Source organism: Microtus oregoni, unplaced genomic scaffold (assembly GCF_018167655.1).
Source record: "Microtus oregoni isolate MIOR12 unplaced genomic scaffold, Mior012 000016F_ref0000370, whole genome shotgun sequence".
In the NCBI taxonomy this organism is placed as follows: Eukaryota; Metazoa; Chordata; class Mammalia; order Rodentia; family Cricetidae; genus Microtus; species Microtus oregoni.
Genome location: NW_024543075.1, coordinates 24,078,988 through 24,098,261, shown reverse-complemented (window position 1 = coordinate 24,098,261; position 19,274 = coordinate 24,078,988). Strand labels below are relative to the sequence as shown.

The 19,274-nt window shown below is 48.4% G+C and overlaps 1 protein-coding gene across 2 annotated transcripts in view; it reads left to right on the top strand.

Annotated features, from left to right (window-relative positions):
• Vwa3a (von Willebrand factor A domain containing 3A) overlaps window positions 1-12,472 on the top strand; it is a 63,693-nt gene extending 51,221 nt beyond the window's left edge. For both annotated transcript variants that reach the window (XM_041666583.1, XM_041666584.1), the window contains 9 exons: window positions 1,102-1,239; window positions 2,550-2,658; window positions 5,500-5,644; window positions 5,973-6,117; window positions 6,896-7,047; window positions 8,590-8,713; window positions 10,142-10,239; window positions 10,500-10,565; window positions 11,881-12,472. In XM_041666583.1, coding sequence (XP_041522517.1) covers window positions 1,102-1,239; window positions 2,550-2,658; window positions 5,500-5,644; window positions 5,973-6,117; window positions 6,896-7,047; window positions 8,590-8,713; window positions 10,142-10,239; window positions 10,500-10,551 — 963 coding nt within the window. In that variant the 3' untranslated portion in view covers window positions 10,552-10,565; window positions 11,881-12,472. The remainder of the gene's footprint in view (window positions 1-1,101; window positions 1,240-2,549; window positions 2,659-5,499; window positions 5,645-5,972; window positions 6,118-6,895; window positions 7,048-8,589; window positions 8,714-10,141; window positions 10,240-10,499; window positions 10,566-11,880) is intronic.
• The last annotated feature ends 6,802 nt before the right edge of the window (window positions 12,473-19,274 follow it).

Here is a 19,274-nt window from a genome sequence, read left to right as displayed (position 1 = left end):
TCGGCCATGCCCCTTTGTAATTCCTTCTACCAACCATGGTGTTTAGGAGGTGGGCATGCTTGGCAAAGAGGGCACACCTCTTGAGAATGACTCCTTGCTGTGACACACGCAGTAAATGGCCGTAAGCTCAGAGTCTGATACCTCCTAGCTGGGTAGCCTTGGGAAGTCACATAACTGCACTCAGTCTCACTGTGTAAAATGAAAATAAGCTGGTTCTGGTGGTGTACACCTTTAATCCCAACACTTTCAAGGCAAGGGCAGGTGCATTGCTATGAGTTCAAGGCCAGCCTGGTCTACATAGCTAGTTGCGTGACAACCAGGACTAATAAAGAGACCCCTATCTCAAAAAAAGAAAAAGAAAAGCACCAAAATAAATAAATTAAATGAAGATGTGCCTATCTCATAAGGTTGGTATGAGGCTTGACTGAAGTGTATTTTGTCATAGTCCTTATTGATGTCAGATCCTTTGGGGTATAAGCAACAGAAATCCCCCTCTGGTTCAAACCATCACTCTCCACACAACCATTCAATGACAGTCTGGCCTTGGTTCTGCTTGGGCTGACCCTTGGATGTCAGGCTCAAATGGATTGGAGCCTACATCCTGACATCTCTCCATTGGATGAAGAGGCTGAGGTTATCCTGATTGGTTTTAGAGTTTGAACTTTAGTCCATTTAACTCTAACCATTATAGTAGATTATACTGGGTGCTAAAGAATCAACAACGCGGGGCTGGAGGGATGGCTCAGTGGTTAAGAGCACTGACTGCTCTTCCAGAGGACCAGGGTTCAATTCCCAGCACCCACATGGCAGCTCACAACTGTCTGAAGATCCAGTTGCAGGGGATCTGACACCTTCACACGAATGCATATAAAATAAAGTTAAATAAACCATAAAAAAATTTAAAAAAAGAATCAACAAGGCCAAGTATATGTTCTATGCACTGGGTTTCCTGTTGGCCTTTCTTGTGTATCTCTGCTGGGAAGAGAATCTGCAAGTAATAGATGCTCCGGGAGGACCAGGAGCGTATTTCAAACAAGAGCTTTTGACCCGTCAGCTGCTTACGTAGGTCTGACTTATCCACGTTACCTGTTTGTTCTAAAGTGGATAGCCACCTGCGGGCTGAAGACACTGAAGCTGAAGCTCTCCAAATGTCTCGGCCCCAGCTGTAGACGTCAGAAGTTGGCGCACAGGGCAGTGTCCACCAAACACTGCTCTGTCATCCCCAGCATAGAGATCAACGTAAGTCACATGTGGTGTTCCTCACCCCCCAGTTCCTTACCTTTTGTCAGTTGCTAGTGGCAGCGAGAAGGTCAGGGGGCACTGACATCTATTCCTGCTTATATAGTCTCACTCCCTAAAGTAGGGCTCCACTCGGTTGATGACAGATATAGAGTTCTGGTAGAAAAAAAATAAGCCAAGACACCCCATAGTATGATCTGAGATCATACTATGGAGTAGATGGTAAGACCTAGAAGCAGAGGCTAAGCACACAGCAGTGACTGACGTAGCCACTCCAAAGCACTTGGTACCTGTCTTATTTTTCTGTCACTGTGATTTAAAAAAAAAAAATCCATGATCAAGGCAACTTGTAGAGAAAAGAGTCCATTTGGGGCTTACCATCTGAGAGGGTTAGAGTCCATTGGGTGGGAAGCAGGGTGACATGTGGGCAGGCGTGGCAGATCTGAGAGTTTACAGAGAGGTTGACTGGGAATGGCATGGGCTCCTGAAACCTCAGAGCCCACCCCCAGGATGCAACTTCTCCAACAAGGTCACACCTCCTGATCCTTCCCAAACAGTTCCCAACTGGGGGCCCAGTATTCAAACATATGACTCACTAGGGGCCGTTCCCACTCAAATCATCACAGCACCCTAACGCTGGCCATGGCTCCAGTAGGGATGGCAGGAGGGGGCAGGTTCCTTCTCTGCTTTCTATTTGAGAGGTGTTTTTCTCATTATTCTGAGGTTGCAACAAGTGTATTCAGTACAAAGTAAAAATTGGCTTCTTTCCCTCTTTGCCCTTTGATGGTGTGTTATCAACATCAGAGGAAACTAAAAATAGCCTAAAAATTATCCACTTAATGTGGGGTCCTTTTCACATGCTGACCCTCTCTGCCTGAGGTTATCTTCCCATTTGAAATGTGTGGACCTTCTAGCCCTCGATTAAGGATTTTCTGCTTTGAAACTTGGAGTTGTTGTGACTTTTACTGTTCCTGTGGTTCTGTTTGACATGGCACCATTACCCTAGTTCCCACTCCTTCACAGAATCATGGGATCTGGCAGTACATCTAAATAAAAATAACTTTTCAATAAATAAAACTGACCCAAACATGGTGCTCTATGTCTGCAATGCTAGGACTCGGGAGCAGAAAATATGATAAATTCAAGGCTACATGGTGAGACCCTGCTTGAAGATCAAGCAAGCAAACAAACAAACATATATTTAAAGATATGTGGAGGGTTGTTTGTTGCAATGGTATGAACACTTTTGGGAGTGCTGAGACTATGGACCAACACTGATGGGTGTATTGACCTCTGCGTGCCTTCCCCAGGGAGTAGTGAGGCACATCCAGTGGACACTGTGGGAAATGGAGACGTATATCATGTCCATGGAGAAGGTGATGAGGGGCTACGTGCAGAGGCTGCAGTGGCTGCTGTCTGGTGAGTCTGACTACATCCCCGGAAGGTGGGAGGAACCTTAGAGGAAGTGGGAAGGCTAATCCCAGAAATTCAGGGTCAGTCCTTCAAGGCCAACTCCTCAGGAACTGTCAGGCCAGTGGGTTTATCCAAGCCAATTCTCCTTGTACTGAAAGAGCAAACTCTGGGTGGAGGGATCAGGCAAGGTGTTAGGTGACAGAAGTGTGGGACGGGAACCGGAGGGAGTTTCTGCCTGTCCAACAAAGCGGGCTGCTTTCTTTGCCTCCCTGTACATGACTGAGGATGTCCCAGTTCTGACCACTGCTGTTGGGTGGTAGGAAATGACGTTATGAGAGAAGCAGGCCTGTGTATTAATGGGACCTACTTTAACACATTCGTGAAGGTAGAAATGGAAGAGGTTCCAACCCAGAAGATAACTTCTGTACTTCTTCTGTTGTAGGAGGCCACTTGTTCATTCCCGGCTGCCCAGACTCAAAATAATCGCACAGAAACTATATTAATTAAATCACTGATTAATTTGACCTATTAGCTCTAACATCTTATTGGCTAGCTCTTACATCTTAATTTAACCCATTTCTATTAATCTGTGTATTGCCACATGGCTGTGGCTTACCAGCAAGGTTGTGGCTTGTCTGATTCTGGCTGCTTCCTGGCATCTTGTTTAGTTTCCCCCGCCTAGCTCAATTCTACCCTAGCACAGGCCCAAAACAGCTTCTTTATCAACCATTGGTATTCACAGCATATAGAAGAGAATCCCTCATCTTTCTTCCCTGGGGTACCAAGGTCCTCCAAGAAAGATGCATGAATGGGGCAGGATGAGGAGGTCCAGGCTCATATTCCAGAAGAGGAATGACTGTAATTACAGGTGTGGTGGTCCTTACCTGTAGCCCCAGTACTTGTGAGGTAGAGGCCAGAAGACCAGGAGTCCAGGGCAAACCTTGGTTGCGCATCAAGGCCAAGAGGTCAGGCATCTTGAAGTATACAGGAATGAAATAGATAGGAAACAATTTAGCTTTGGGATCTGGAGAGTTTCGAGTAACAGGAGGAGAGAGCCTAATGGGCCCTCCAGGCAGCCTGTGTTGTCATGCAGGGTCCTGTGGAGTTCATTAGGTTGAATCTTCCTCAGGAAAGCCTGCTCTAAATAGTCTGTGTCATAGCATGTGGCCATGACAGCCGCTTTCCAAAGCCTCTCTTCCAAGCTCCAGAGGTGATTGACAGGTCATGGGTTAGGGCGGCTCAAAGGGGAAGTAGAGTTACCTGTTCTCAGCTCACACCAGCCACTTGGAAAAGCTGATGACGGAGCGCCTTCACCTCACACACAGGCCCATGTCCAAACCCAAGGATATAGCATAGTGGCAGAGTGCTCGCCTAGCACGTACAAAGCACACGTTCAGTCCCCAGGACTCCCACACACAAATTCGCCTGAGGGATTCTTCATTCATTTGTTCACTCCCTCATTCAGTGAAGAAGTGTTGGACTCCTGCCAGGTGTGTGGGAGAGGGTATACAGCAAGTCCCAACAGAATGCCTGAGCTCATAGAGAGAAATATTAACCAAAGAGTCACAAAGACAAGTGCAGGGGAAATGGGGATGGGGCACCATACTGTGGGGGCAGTTGGCTTGGGTGGGCAAGTGTCGTTGCAGAGAAAGTGTCCCTGAAGTGATGTTTAAAGGTTGTGTAGATGTTGAGTGGACAAAGAAGAAAGACAGTCTGGGGCGAAAGCCTTGAGTGGAAGGAACAACTCTGAGTTCAGAGACTGAAAAGAAGGGGACAGTGTGGGAAGTAGGAGCCAAGCAAAGAGCGTTCAAGAGAGGGACAGAGAGGCAGCCAGGGCACGGTCATTCCTGGGAGCAACAGGAAGCCATTAGCAGGTGTCCCATAAGCAGAAAGTGATCAGTAAGCTTTTGCAATCTTCCTTCTGGCCACTCTGTGGATGGTAAACTCTTGGGAGAGAGCAGATCAAGGATTACTGGTCCTACCCCCTTTGAGGAGATGAAGAGAGCTGGCCCAGTAGAAGGGGATGTAGAAAGATGGCATGGGCAAAGCATGAGAGATTTGGTAGGTGACAATGGGCAGGGTACGGTGGCTCACACTACAGTCCTGCCAGGGGGGTCTAAATAGGGTGTTTGTGGTTGAGACCCTTGGAGGGCTGGCTAGTCCCATAGAGCACCCTGCCAGGTTCAGGCTGACTTTCCTCTTATTCTCCCTGTGACAGCCAGGTGAATCCTGGAAGACCCTGGGCAACAAGGTCCAACAAACTTGGTCACTTATCATGGAGAATGACTAGCTGGTATTCTAGCCATTTGTTTGTTCTCTTCTGCTGTCCCAGTGAGCACCAGGGTTCATGACACTGGTCACAGCAAATATTTGCTGAGCTTCCTCACTGCAATCCCTCTTCAGCCTTGTACAATCAAAAGACCAAAGTTAGGAGATTCCTGGCCAAAGTGTGGATTAGGGGAGCAAGACAAAACCTAGGCTCTACACTGTGGGTCCTGGACAAGTTCTAGCCCTCTAGAGCTCCTCTTGAACTGAGTCTCCAGGCCTTGAATAACTTTTCTGTATGTCTCGCCCATCCCCCATGGGTATCTCCATGTAGTCCCTCACCCTAGCTTTCTCTCCATCCCCCAGAGCTGAAATCTTGATCTCCCAAACCTCCTACAGCTGGCTATCTCTGCCCTTGCACAGCTGGCTCCCCCATCTCTGCCACAGGGCCATCTCCCGGGGGATAACTTGTGACCAATTATCGGGAGGCAATAGGTGCTTCAAGACTCTGTATTTTGTGGATACCATGAGGAACACTAACATCTTACCCCTTCCCTGCCTCTGCCACCCGCCATGGAGCAGGGAGCCGCAGGCTGTTTGGCACTATCTTGGAAAGCAACGTATGTATTGTATTGGACACGTCAGGATCCATGAGCCCCCACTTGCAGTGGATGAAGACAGAGATGGTCCTGCTGATTTGGGAGCAGCTGAGGAAGCACTGTGACAGGTAGATGGCTGGGCTGGGGAGGGTAGGACCAGGAAGATCAACAGCAGGCCCCTGGTGTCCCATGCTGAGCATCCTCGCCCTTCTGAATCATTTGTAAAGAAGGAAAGAAAGAACACTGTATTTTGTACCACTTCAGAGTTTTAAACTACTTACATATGCACCTAGCATTTTCAGGGGGTACCTTCTCCCCTCTCGGTGTCTGGACTCACTGTAGGGGCCCCAAGTAAACAATCCTCACGGAGATGACTGCTACAACATCAGCACAAACTGGCCTGTTCTCACCAATCGTTTTTTCCTCTCTCTGCCCCTGCTCTTTCTTCCTCCCCAGCTTTAACCTGCTCAGCTTCGCAAAGGACCTGAAGCCATGGCAGAACACTCTGGTGGAGACCACAGATGCAGCGTGCCATGAGGCTATGCAATGGGTGACCCACTTGCAAGCCCAGGGGAACACCGCGTTCTTATCAGCTTTAATGGCAAGTGCTGCCTCTGACCCCCACCCTGTAGCATCACAGAAACAGTGCCCTCCCCCACACCGGTAGCCCATGAAGCTTTGGGACCTGCAGTGTGTAGCTTCATTTCATCCTCCTAACAGCCGGGTGATACAGGGCTCTCACTTTCAGAGGAAGACCCAGAGGCTTAGAGAAGTCGGGTGGCGTGTCTGGGATTAATAAAATAGGAAGTGGTCCATGCTCCCCCCTCCTGGCCCTCAGCAGCTCCCTTGCTCTCTATCTTAGGCTGGAAGTGGAATTTCAATTTTTTTTTTCCAAGACAGGGTTTCCCTGTGTAGTCCTGGCTGTCCTGGAACTCTCTCTGTAGACCAGACTGGCCTCAAACTCACAGAGATTCACCTGTCTCTGCCTCCCTAGTGCTAGGATTAAAGGCATGCACCACCACCATAGGGCCTCAATCTTTTTTAAAATTTATTTTCATTGTGTGTGTGAGTGTGGTGTATGATTTGTGTGGGGCATGAATGGCCTGCCATATGCATGGAAGACAACTTCATGGAGTTAGTTCTCTCCTTTCAACTTCATTTGGGCTGCAGGAACCAAATTCAGGTTGTCAGACTTGTCCAGAAAGCAATTTACACATGGAACCATCTTGGGGGCCCAGAATCTCAATCTTAATGGGCAGTTTTAGAATCCTGTCAGACACATTTTCCCTGGGGACAGAGTCTCCTCCCTTGAGCTGTTTCTGTCCTTCCTCGAGAACCTCCCTGGCCACGCCTGACTTTGCCTCCCTGTGCTCTCTTAGAAAGCTTTCAGCTTTCAGGGCACTCAAGGCCTGTATCTCCTAACGGACGGGGAGCCAGACACAAGCTGCAGCCTTATTCTCAACACTGTGCAGAGGCTCCACAAGGAGAGAGACGTGAAGGTGCATACTATCTCCCTGAGCAGCACAGACAGGTGAGCGGCAGGAGTAAGCTGAGCTCACTTCTCCTAAGCTACTGGTCCGAAGGCCTGAGAGCCTCCACTAACCCAAGGCCTCCCTTAGACACAGGAATTAGGAAATGTGTTGCTTTAATTCGTGGCCTGGACACCGCAAAATAGGAGTCCTCTCCCCACCCCAGGCCAACCAAGCAACAAACCGTTCTTACGTCACTCTGCACCGTTAAACTGATGCAATCCTGTTACAGTCTCCCTTCTAGCCTTCTTTTCTTGGAAAAACATGTGTGAATACCTGGGGAAACTAGAAAAGAAAGTCTAATCATAGCACTCTTTTTAATATTTTTATTTATTCTTTGAAAATTTCATTGGTATGTACACGAATGATTACACCTGCCCCCAACTCCAACCTCCAACTTCCCTTAGGCCCACCGCAGTATCTCCCTCTCAGTTTCGTGGTTTCCCTTCCTTTTTAAAAGTTATTATTGATTTTATTTTATACACATGAAAGTTTGTCTGCATGTAGGTATGTATGCCAATGAGTGTCTGGTACCTTCAGAAGTCAGAAGAGGGGTTTGTGCACCCTGGAACTGGAGTTATAGATGGTTGTAGATCTTAGGACTCAAATCCAGGTCCTCTGCAAGGGCAACAAGTGTTCTTAACCACTGAGCCATTTCTCCAGCCCCATCTTTCTTTTTTATTAATAGAACACTCAGTCCAGTTTGTGCTGCCTGTCTGTACATGGATATAGAGCCATCTGCTGGGGCCTGAGCAACCTACCAATGGCCGCGCACCCAGGAAAAAGCAACTCTCCCTCCCCACCTAGCCAACTCTCAATAGCTCCTCAGCCAGTAGTAGGCCTTCTGGAACCTCTCCCCCTCCGTGCTGCCATTTTAACTGGCTTGATCTTACCAGAATAATTATTATTACAGATGGCCATTTAGAAGAACATGTGTTAGACAAGATGCAGCCCCTTCAAAAAAACTCTTTATCATGAGGGTTAAAGGCATGTCTCAGTGACAAAGTGCATGAGGCACTGAATCCAATCCCCAATAACAAGATAAACTTTATTTATTAATAAAATTGATTGCTTGGGGGCTGGAGAGGTGGCTCAGAGGTTAAGAGCACTGGCTGCTCTTTCAGAGGTCCTGAGTTCAATTCCCAGCAACCACATGGTGGCTCACAACCATCTGTACTGAGATCTGATGCCCTCCTCTGGCGTGCGGGCATACATGGAGGCAGAATGTTGTATACATAGTAAATAAATAAATCTTTAAAAAAAATTGATTGCTTGGGTACCTATTCTCTCTCTCTGGCTGAACTATAAGTTCTATTAGGGCCATATTTGTGTCCCTGTAGGCCCATCACACAGCAGACACTAGTGAATGTGCATCCCCCAGCTGAGAGCGTACTCAACGGTGCTAACAGTGATCTTGATGGCACAAGCCGGGGCCCATTGGCCAGGCTGCTTTCCCTTAAACCCTATAAGACTTCAGTTCCACTGTGGGCCTGGGACTCTGTTTGCCTCTCCCGTGAGTCCCTGAGCTTCTGTTCCTCCTCCAGAGCAGCAGTTGAGTTCCTGAGGAAGCTGGCTGCCCTCAGCGGGGGACGCTACCACTGTCCTGTTAGTGATGATGCTCTCAGCGGGATTCAAGGCTTGCTCACCAGAGGCTTCATCGAGGAAAAGGTAGGTCACCCACCAGTCATAAATGTGAGTCTCAAGGAGCCTCCACAAGTACTGGCTTCCTTCTACCCGAGAGTTCTGCTTCTCTTGGAACACACAATGCTCATCAAGAAGGACGTGTTTTCCATGGCTATCCCTCTAGACCAACTCCCCTTGAAGGAAGAAACAGACTGGAGATGCTATGGTTTTGTCAGGCCGACTTCCGCCTGTTGAGCATTTACAATGTGCGAATAAATCGATGACCTCTTCGGATCAGCCACTCTTACATCCTCATCCCTACCCAGACAAACAGCTCAAGAAGCTGAAGTGTGTGTCCAAAGTCAGAGGGTGAGGCTGAACCCTGCGACAAGGTTCAGACCCACTGTGATTTGGCTCCTTTGGACTCCTGTGTTCTTTCTCTGAAACACAGACATGCATTTCATCTAAGTAACATGTAATGAAGTCACTGGTTAACTACTACACACCAAAACTGAGGAGCCGAAGGTCTAAAGAGCCCTTCCCATTTAACAGAAAAATGGTACACATATTTAACTTTTCTTCGTTTTGATATAGTTTTTTTGAGACAGGGTTTTGCTGCGTAGCCCCGGCTAGCCTTGATCTCTCAAGCCTCCTGCCTCCACTTTCCCAGTACAGAGATTACAGGTGTGTGCCACCAGGCCTGGCTTTAACTTCTGCCTCTGTTGTTCAGGGATGCTGGAAGTTGAGCCCAGGGCCTGGCTATGTTCTTCCATTGACCTACATCTGCAGAGCTCCGGGCCTTGGTTGTTTGAGAAGGGTCTCACATAGCCTAGGCTGGCCTCAAATTCACTACGTAATTGAGACAGGCCTTGAACTCCTGATCCTCCTGCTTCCCTCCCTCTAGTGCTGGGGTTAGAGATGGGTTCCACCACACAGATCCGAAGGGTTCTGCCTGCAGAGGGGGAGCAGCTGGTGTCCTGCTGCTGCCCGGCTGGTGGCAGCTTCCTCTCTGTCTCAGAGCTCTGGTTCACTGGGAGGCTGTTTAGAGCCAGGCTCTGGAGTTTTAATGGCTATTGTCTTCAGAAAGACTCCTGTGAAGCTCTGTTTTACTAGAAGAAGTGGAGAAAGGGCAAAAGAGACTTTACCGCCTGACCAGCAGTTTAGATACAGCACATTCCACTTTCATCTCATGGGCCCAGGGAAGAGCCAAATTCACTGAAATTTGGGCACTACTTGGTCCCTCTCCTCCTCTGCCCCCACCCCACACACTGACTCTCAGGCATTTAATTTCAAACTATCCCGTGTATAGAGTGACTGGATGGTGGAGATGGATGAGCTGTGGCCACAAGGATCCCCTGCCTCTGGTGGGAGGGTTCATCTGATGTGCTCTAACCATCTTCTGGGGCCTTAGATCATCAGGTCTCATCTTGTCTGTTTAGTGTATTGAATTTTACCTTCATTCCCCTTCCCCAGGACCCCAAGTTGCCACTGTTTGAAGGGGATGACCTAAAGATACTGGGCAAGGAGGTCACCAAGGCTAGAAGCCTCCTCAAGCAAGCCCAGGTCTTCAGGTAGGTTTCTCTAGCTGCCCCCTTCCACCTGTCCCACCACCCAGATGGACACACCTTTAATCCCAGCCCTTGGGAGACAGCAGCAGGTGAGCCTGAGGCCACCCTGCCTTACATAGCTCCTGGGCAACATCGTGAGACCTCGTGGCAAAGAAAAATCCACATACAGGAAAAAAGCATACGGCATTTGCCTTTCCCCACCCCACCATCTCATTACCCACTCCCAGGGAACCATTTTTCTTTGCCTTCTTTCTGCCTTCTAGATCCCAGCTCCTGAAGAAGAGTAACATGGAATCTAAAGTCACTCTTTGCTAGAGACGCATTCTCAGGTAAGAAAAGGAGTGGATGCCACACCTGCCCAGTGCCCACCAAAGGGCCCGGCATATGCGGCTTTACACACAAGTATAACTGCGAGGAAAGATCAGACATTGTAATATACCCAAGAGAGGCCCTATCATACAACAAAAGTATATGCTCAACTATGTTCATGGCAGCATTGTTTGTAATAGCCAGAACCTGGAAACAACCTAGATGCCCTTCAACGGAAGAATGGATGAAGAAAGTATGGAATATATACATATTAGAGTATTACTCAGCAGTAAAAAACAAGGACTTCTTGAATTTTGCATACAAATGGATGGAAATAGAAAACACTATCCTGAGTGAGGTAAGCCAGACCCAAAAAGAGGAACATGGGATGTACTCACTCATATTTGGTTTCTAGCCATAAATAAAGGACATTGAGCCTATAATTCATGTTCCTAGAGAAGCTAAATAAGGTGAATCCAAAGACAAACACATAGGCATCCTCAGGAATATTAACCTTCATCAGGCGATGAAAGGAGACAGAGACAGAGACCCACACGGGAGCACCGGACAGAAATCTCAAGGTCCAAATCAGGAGCAGAAGGAGACGGAGCACGAGCAAGGAACTCAGGACCACGAGGGGTGCACCCACACACTAAGACAATGGGGATGTTCTATTGGGATCTCACCAAGGCCAGCTGGCCTAGGTCTGAAAAAGCATGGGATAAATCCAGACTAGCTGAACATAGCGGACAATGAGGAATACTGAGAACTCAAGAACAATTGCAGTGGGTTTTTGATCCTACTGCACGTACTGGCTTTGTGGGAGCCTAGGCAGTTTGAATGCTCACCTTAGGAGACCTGGATAGAGGTGGGCAGTCCTTGGGCTTCCCACAGGTCAGGGAACCCTGATTGCTCTTCGAGCAGATGAGGGGGGGGGGACTTGATCGGGGGAGGGGGAGGGAAATGGGAAGCGGTTGTGGGGACGAGGCAGAAATTCTTAATAAATAAATAAATTAAAATAAAAAAAAAAAAAAAAAAAAAAAAAAAAGATCAGACATTGTGATTCCTCTGACCCAAAATGCTGTTCCCCCAGAGACCACCCACCGAGCACCCTGACCTAAAGAGTAAACTGACAGAGAAAGCTGTGACTCCCAGATTACCTGCAGGAAATGAAATGTTTAGCGCTAGGGCACTCAGAAGGCCGAGGGCAGGGAGACTCTTTTACTTGTGTATGGGGCCTCCCGGACCTCCCTCCTTCCCCTGCCATGTCCCTCTACACACCGTATGCTCTAGACCAAGCTCACTAAGAGGTTTCTCTTGCCACCCTCTGCCTAGTGACTCCTGCTTATCTGTCAAAGCACAGCTCAGATGGTATTGGCTCCACTGTGAAGATGGCCCTGGTCTCCGTCCAGAGCTAAGGACCTCCAGTCCCATCTGGATGCTTCTGGCCTTCCTCTTCTTCTGGCTTTCCGGACTGACTGTGCCTCTTGCAACATTCAGCACTGCAGACTGTGATGCCCTGTTCAATGTCCTAACTCATCTTGACCATGGTTCTTCCTCCTGCCCCAAGATGCTGCTGTCTTAACTGTCCATGGATCCCAGAACCTGTCAGATGGCAGTTGCATGGTAAGCAGTGAGTACCCAGCTCTGGATAGCAGCTCAATGAGGCTGCTTCTCCTGGTTCCTCCCTATACTTCTTACCATCTGGATCTATGAGCCAAAGCAGCCACTAGCAGCCTCGCTTGGGGGAAGACACAGCCAAGCCCCATCATCACCTCCATCACCTGCTAACCAGGGGCTACTATGGACCAGTATGGCCACTGAAAGGCAGATGCATCCTTTGAACCCCGCTATCCTTTGTACACATGAATGGGGGCATCATGTGTTAGATGATATGGTATCCTTTCCTAAAATGAAAAAAATTGCTTTTACTAATAGAGGTAAAATGACTTCAAATGCTTGCGTGCTAGAAATACTTGAGTACTGGTAATGAGGTGTCGGGGTGTGTGGGTGTGTGTGAATTTTGAATGAGATAAAACTTTATTAAATGCTGGGTGTTGGTGGTCTATACCTTTAATTCCAGCGCTCAGGAGGCAGAGGCAGGTAGATCTCTGAATTCAAGGCAAGCCTGGTCTACAGAGTGAGGTCCTGGACAGCCAGAGCTACACAGAGTAACCCTGTCTGGAAAAACAAAAAACAAAAAACAAAACCTCATTTAGATTATCTAGAGGATTTAAGCTCAATATGAGAAAGATAAATATACTTATTTTTAAAAATGAACAGCAACTCAGACAAACACAAATGGAAATGCATATGCAAAAATGCTTAACCTCTAGAGGTGTGACTCACTTGCCCAGTGTGCCCAAGGTTCTAGGTTCACTCCTCAGTAACACAAGATACACACACATATGCATGCACACATGCACAAATGCACACATGAACATATATGCTGACAGAGGTTTCTGTCCTGCCCAGTCTTGCAGTCATTCAGTCCCAATGAAACACACAGAGGCCTACATTAATTATAAACTAGTTGGCCTATTAGCTCAAGCTTCTTATTAACTAACTCTTACATCTTAAAATAACTCATAATTCTTGTCTGTGTTAGCCACGCAGCTTGGTACCTTTTATCAGTGAGGCATTCTCATCTTGCTTCCTCTGCATCTGGGTGATGACTGCAGACTGAGCCTTTCCTCATCCCAGAATTCTCCTATTCTGGTAGCCCCGCCTATGCTTCCTGCCTGGCTACTGGCCAGCCAGCATTTTGTTAAACCAGTACAAGTGACAAACCTTTACAGGGTACAAGACCATTGTCCCGCAGTACACCACATGCACAAAGAGAGAGAGAGAGTTGAACCAGACATGGTAACGCATAAACATCATTTCAGCACTTGAGAATTGGAGGCAGAAGAATCAAAGGTTCCAGGCCAGGTTTGGGCTACTTAAGACTTTTTCTCAAAAAAACCAACCCCCGTCACTCCTCATAAAAGAGTGATGGAAATACAAATTAAAGTCACAACGAAATGCAGCTACATGCTCAGTAGCATGGCTCCACACACCACAACTGTCACTCTCAGGAGCAACTGGAAGGCTCCTGCTGCTGGAATGGGGCTCAGCGAAAGGAAATGTAAATTTTCACCGCTTTGAAAATTTGACAGTTTCTATTAAAGCAGAGCACATCTGTTGTTTGGCCCAACAATCTTTCTCTAGGGGAAATGAGTGTGTGGAGGCAAGAATGTGTACAATAGCTCGGTTTGTAAAAGCCCCAAATTGGAAACCACCCAGTGTCCAACCATGGTACAGTATACAAACAAATCATGACATATCTGTATATTGCCAAACTATGAATCAATGGAAAGAGCATGACATATAGTCACTACGTTCAATAAGATGTACCAAACTCATAAAGAGTGGGTAGGTAAAAGCTTAACACAAGCTGGAGGTGCGGCTCAGCTGGTAGCGAGCTTGCCAGGCATGCATGAAGTCTTGGGTTCTTGATATCCTGACCTGCATAAAAAGGAGGTAAGGAGGCAGAAGGATCAGGAATTCAATGTCATCCTTGACTACAGCAAGTTCAAGGCCAGTCTGGGCTACTGGGGAGAAGAAAAAAGAAGAAGGAGGAGGAGGAGGAGGAGGAGGAGGAGGAGGAGGAGGAGGAGAAGAAGAAGAAGAAGAAGAAGAAGAAGAAGAAGAAGAAGAAGAAGAAGAAGAAATTAAACCTAAGAGTATGTGCTTACTACTCTATGAAATTCAAGAACAGGTGTACTTGTCACTGAGACAGCAATCACAGTAATAGCTGCTGTGGGGAGTACAGAGTGAACGTCCAGGGCTCTGGGAGCTTCCAAAGCTCTGTCTTTGCCTGAGAAGTATTTCACTAGGATGCTGTTGTGGTCTAAATAAGATGTGAACATGCCCTTCAAACATTCACACGTTAAATATGCTATGGTATTCAGAGATGGAGCGTTGGGGAGGTGACTGGGGTTAGACAAGGTGATGAGGCTGTATTCTCCAAGACTGAATCCTGGTGACTTTATATAGGAAGGGTAAGAGAAGTCGAAAGAGACACACATACACGTGCCCTGTGCCCTGTGCCACTCAGAACTCTGCCAGCAAGAAGGCATCTTAACCGTGCACCCTGAGAACTTTGAGCTGGGGCTGGAGAGAAATCTCTGTGGTGAGGCGCACTTTGCTGCTCTTGCAGAGAACCTGGGTGCAGTTTCCAGCACCCACTTGGCAGCTCATCATGCCTAACTCCAGTCCCAGGGGGTCTGGTGTCCTCTTTTGGCCTCTGGAGCACCAAGCACCCACTGCACATGTAGATACATACAAGCAAAACACTCACACACATGCAATTAACATAAATAAAAGTTTTCAAAAGTTTAAGCCCAAACAAATGTCTTATTTATAAAATTACCCAGTTTCAGGAGACAGGAGAATTGCTGTCAACTAGAGCCAACCTGGCCTACGTTGAGAGTTCGAGACCAGCCTGAAACCCAAACAGACCAAAACTCTGTCTTGGAAAAAAAATAATCATTAAGTTATTTAAGGTTTTTTAAAAAGATTTTATTTTATGGTTTGAGTGTTTTGTGGGCGTGTGTATATGTATATGCACCATATGTGTGTTTAATGCCCCAGGAGGCTGTCAAATCCCCTGGAACTGGAGTTATGGATGGTCATAAGCCACGGAGTATGCTGGGAACCAACCTTGGTGTGCAAGTGTCCTTCACCACTGAGCAATCTCCCCAGCCCCCACTCCGTATAAATTTATTATCTCACAGTTTTGGAGCCTGGCGATCCAGAATCCAGGTCTTGGCAAAGCTGGCTCCCTGGAGGCCCTGAGAAGGATCTTCTCAGGCTCCTAACTTCCCACAGCTGCTATGCTTACACAGTACAGCTCCATTCTCCGCTTGATGTCTTCCGGTGGGCGTGTCTGCGCCCCGATTATGCCCTCATCAGTGGACATCGGTTGTACCGGAATGAGAGCCTTCACTACTGAACCCCGTTGGAAGTAATCTTATGTTTAATGACTCGGTCTGAAGTCCTAGGGGTTGGGGTTTCAACGTATGGTGTGGGACACAATTTGTGGCAGTTGTGAGTGGCGATGCTCCTTGAGAGTCAGCTGACACCGGCAGCTGCCTGAGGAACGTGAGCTCTGTGGTCCAGCTGGACTTGTGAATGGAGGGTTGGGGAAGACACAGGCTTGCGAAGTGGTGATGGAGAACAAATGGGCTTGCATCCAACCTTCTCAGATAGGGATAGCAGCTACTGTTGACAGCCAGCTGAGTAGCTCCGTGTTCTGGGATTTGCACATGCTCTATCACATCGGCCATAGGCTTAGAATAAACTACATATCATTCCCAGTCTGTGAATGAGTAAACGAAGCCTTGTGACTGCCCAAAAAATACAGCAAGAAAGTAGCAAAAGACCAGTAAGAGAACTCAGCAGGTAAAGGTGCCTACCACCAAGGCTGATGGCCTAAATTCAATCCCAGGAACCCACACGATGGAAGGAGAGAGCCACCTCCTGCAAGTTGTCTTCTGACTTCCACAGTGTGCACTATGGGGAAGAGAGGGGATAAAAGAATGTAAGAATATTCTTAGGGAGGTAGATGGATGGATGGAAGGAAAACGGGCGTATAAATGGATGGAAATTGGCTTTGGTAGATGGAAGGTTGGATGGACAAGTGTACCATAAGAGTGGGTTGAAGAAAAGAGGGACTAAAAGGACAGATACAGAGAAATGAAACTGACAGGAAACTAGATGGATGGACAAAGGGGTATATATCTAATCATGCTCAGGCGCGCGCGCGCGCACACACACACACACACACACACACACACACACACACACACACGATGGCTGATGAGCTGGAAGGGGGAACCGGTGGAATATGATAGAGAAAGTGGAATAAAGAACGGCGTGAAAGAACGGTGACTGGAAAGACAGGACAGGGCAGGCTCGCAGTTCCTTCGCCTCTTTTCTCTATCAGAAACGCAGCCCTGGCACCGTTTGCTCACCCTCAGGTGATGGGACTGCGGAACTCTAGGCAGGAGAGCGCAGAGCCACAGGGCAGGACAGCTGGGGCGGAGGCAGAGGGCGGGGCGGTCCCAGGACCAGCCCAACTCGAGCTGCCGTCCCGCGGGCGGTGCTGGCTTTGGCGCCGAGAACCAAGAGGCTCAAGAAGAACGCAGCGCTGCGGGAGCCCGCGCCAGGTGAGTGCGGAGTGGAGTGTGGTGGCTGGGGAAAGGGCAAAGACGCCCGGGATGAGGATCCGCCCCATGCTTTAGCTGTGTGGGACGTGCTCAGTCCGCCAGCAGGAGGCTCGGATCCCTGCCACTCCCGAGCCCTTTCATCAAACCCAGCGTTGGTGTCTCCATGGACCTGGATTAAGGACTGAGTCCTTTAACTATCTTCATTTTTGTTAGTTTTTAATATTCCTACTACTATGACAATGACAACTGCTACTACTATTACTATTACTGTGTGGTGTGTGTGTGTGTGGTGGTGTGTGTGTGCGTGTGTGGTGTGAAGGGGTGTGCGTGTGTGTGGTGTGACGTGTGTGCGTGTGTGGTGTATGTGTGGTGGGGGGGTGTGCATGTGGGGGGGTTAGGGAGAGGGAGTGTGTGTGCGTGTGGTGTGGAGGGGTGGGAGGGTGTGCATCTGTGTGAGGTGTGATGTGTGCATGCGTGTGCGCGTGCGTGGTGTGTGTATGTGATGTGTACGTGTGTAATGTGTGTGTATGTGTGTTGTGTGGGGGTGGGGGGGTGCATTGTGTGATGTGATGTATATTTACGTGTGTGTGTGTGTGATGGGGACACACTTGCCATGAGGCATGTGTGGAGGTCAGAGAACAACTGGTCAATTCTTTCTACTCTCCTCGTGGATCCGACTCACATAGTCAGGCTTACAGAGATGAGCCATCTGGTAGACCATTTTACTTTTTTTTTTTTTTTTTTTTTGAGACACAACTCACGCTGGCCTCAAACTCATAGTAATCATCCTGTGTAGGCCTTTAGATGCTATTCTGTGCATCGCCACAGCCAACCTTTAATTATAATTCGTTCACAATCCTCTGATATTTTTCTGGGCCTCGGTTTCCACTTCTGAGTAATGGGAACGGTAGTTTGTGCTTCCTGAGATTGCCAGGAGAGTTTAGCACTGCCATATCCAGCTTCAGTCCTGGCTTAGCCATAATGGTCTCCTGAGGAACAGGCCCCTGTTTATTCTCCAAGCAGTTAGCAAGGCAGTGTTCCAGGCACAGGAAATGCCAGTCTGCAGTGAGGTGATCTGCAAAGGCTTTGGTATCTGCTCTCTCAGGACCCCTGTGTAAGGACTTTGAGGCAGCCACGATGATTTGGGCCCATTTCACAGCTGTGGATACTGAGGTACTGTGAAGTTCTCAGCATTTCACTCAAGGGCACAGCCAGCCTTTGCCACCATAAAGACCCAGATACCTTTCCCAGAAGAGTCATTTCCCCCTCTGAAGCTACACCCTGCTTTCTGACTGAAGGGTGGCGGGGGGGGGAGGCAGGAGGGGGGAGTAGATATCCTCCATAACAACTCTAGTTTGGATGGCCCTCACCACCACTTATGTGGGACATGACTGCATTCCTGTCCCAAAATGAACAGGATAATGACAGAGGAGACATAGGCCTAGTTCTTATAACTGCCAGGGTCCCTGTCCTATGATCACCAGGGGCAACAGCTCAGTGGCCAAAACGCCCGCTCTTTTGTGCAGCTGTTATGCACCATGCTGGGCATAGCCTGGGACACAGAAGGCTGGCAGTACAGTCGCTGCATCTACACCGTGGTCCAGCCTGATGCTCAGGTAGACGAGGGCAAGAAAGACCATGACTGTTGACTGAGCCTGAGCAAGCGATAGGTCTAGAATGGTCCCTGGGGCCCATCCACCTGACCCAGAAGGCTGCAGGGGACGGGCAGATCATGTGGTGTCAGCCAACTGCTTCTGGGGCACCTGGTGTCAGGAGTGGCTTTAGACTTGGAGATCACAGCCAAGTTTCCAGGTGCTGAGCCCTATAAGTCCCACGTGGTTCCTTCTCTCTCTCCTCTTCCTCTTCACCCCTCTCCTTGTCCTCTCCTTCCTCATCCTTCTGCTCCTTCTCCCTTCTTCCCTTCCCCTCTATCCTCTTCCTCTTCTTTTCACCTTTCTCCTCTCCCTTTCTTTCCTCCTCTCCTTCTTCCTCCTTTCCCTCTTCCTCTCTCTTCTCTTCTCCCTCCTCCTCTCCCCCTTCCTCTCATCCTCCTCTCCTTCCTCTTACTCTTCTCTCCCTCCTATTTCTTTCTCCGCTCTCCCCCTCTTCTTCCTCCAACTTTTCTTCTCCTCCTTCTCCTTGCCCTCCTGATTCCTAGTCAGATAACACCACACCCAGTATGTGAGGCCCCCTAGGCATAACTGACTCTGCCTTCCTCTGGTATTTCATGGGGCCTGTGGGGAAATCAGGGGTGCTTAGTGTACATCTGAGTCATACAACATGCTTTTGAGCCTCAGTTTCCCCAGCTATGACGTCAAAGGACAGGCTGCCTTCTCCAACTCTCTAAGAAGCCAGCAGTCACATGGAGGTTCTTGGGGCTCTGAAAGAGTCTGGGGCTCAGAGAGAGCTATGAGGCTCCAGTTTTCCTGAAGTTTCACTTTGCTTTGGGATGACCTAGAATACTCTTCTGGTTTTTCCACAGGTGGACAGTCTCTAGGCTGCATGGCTTCATAGAGG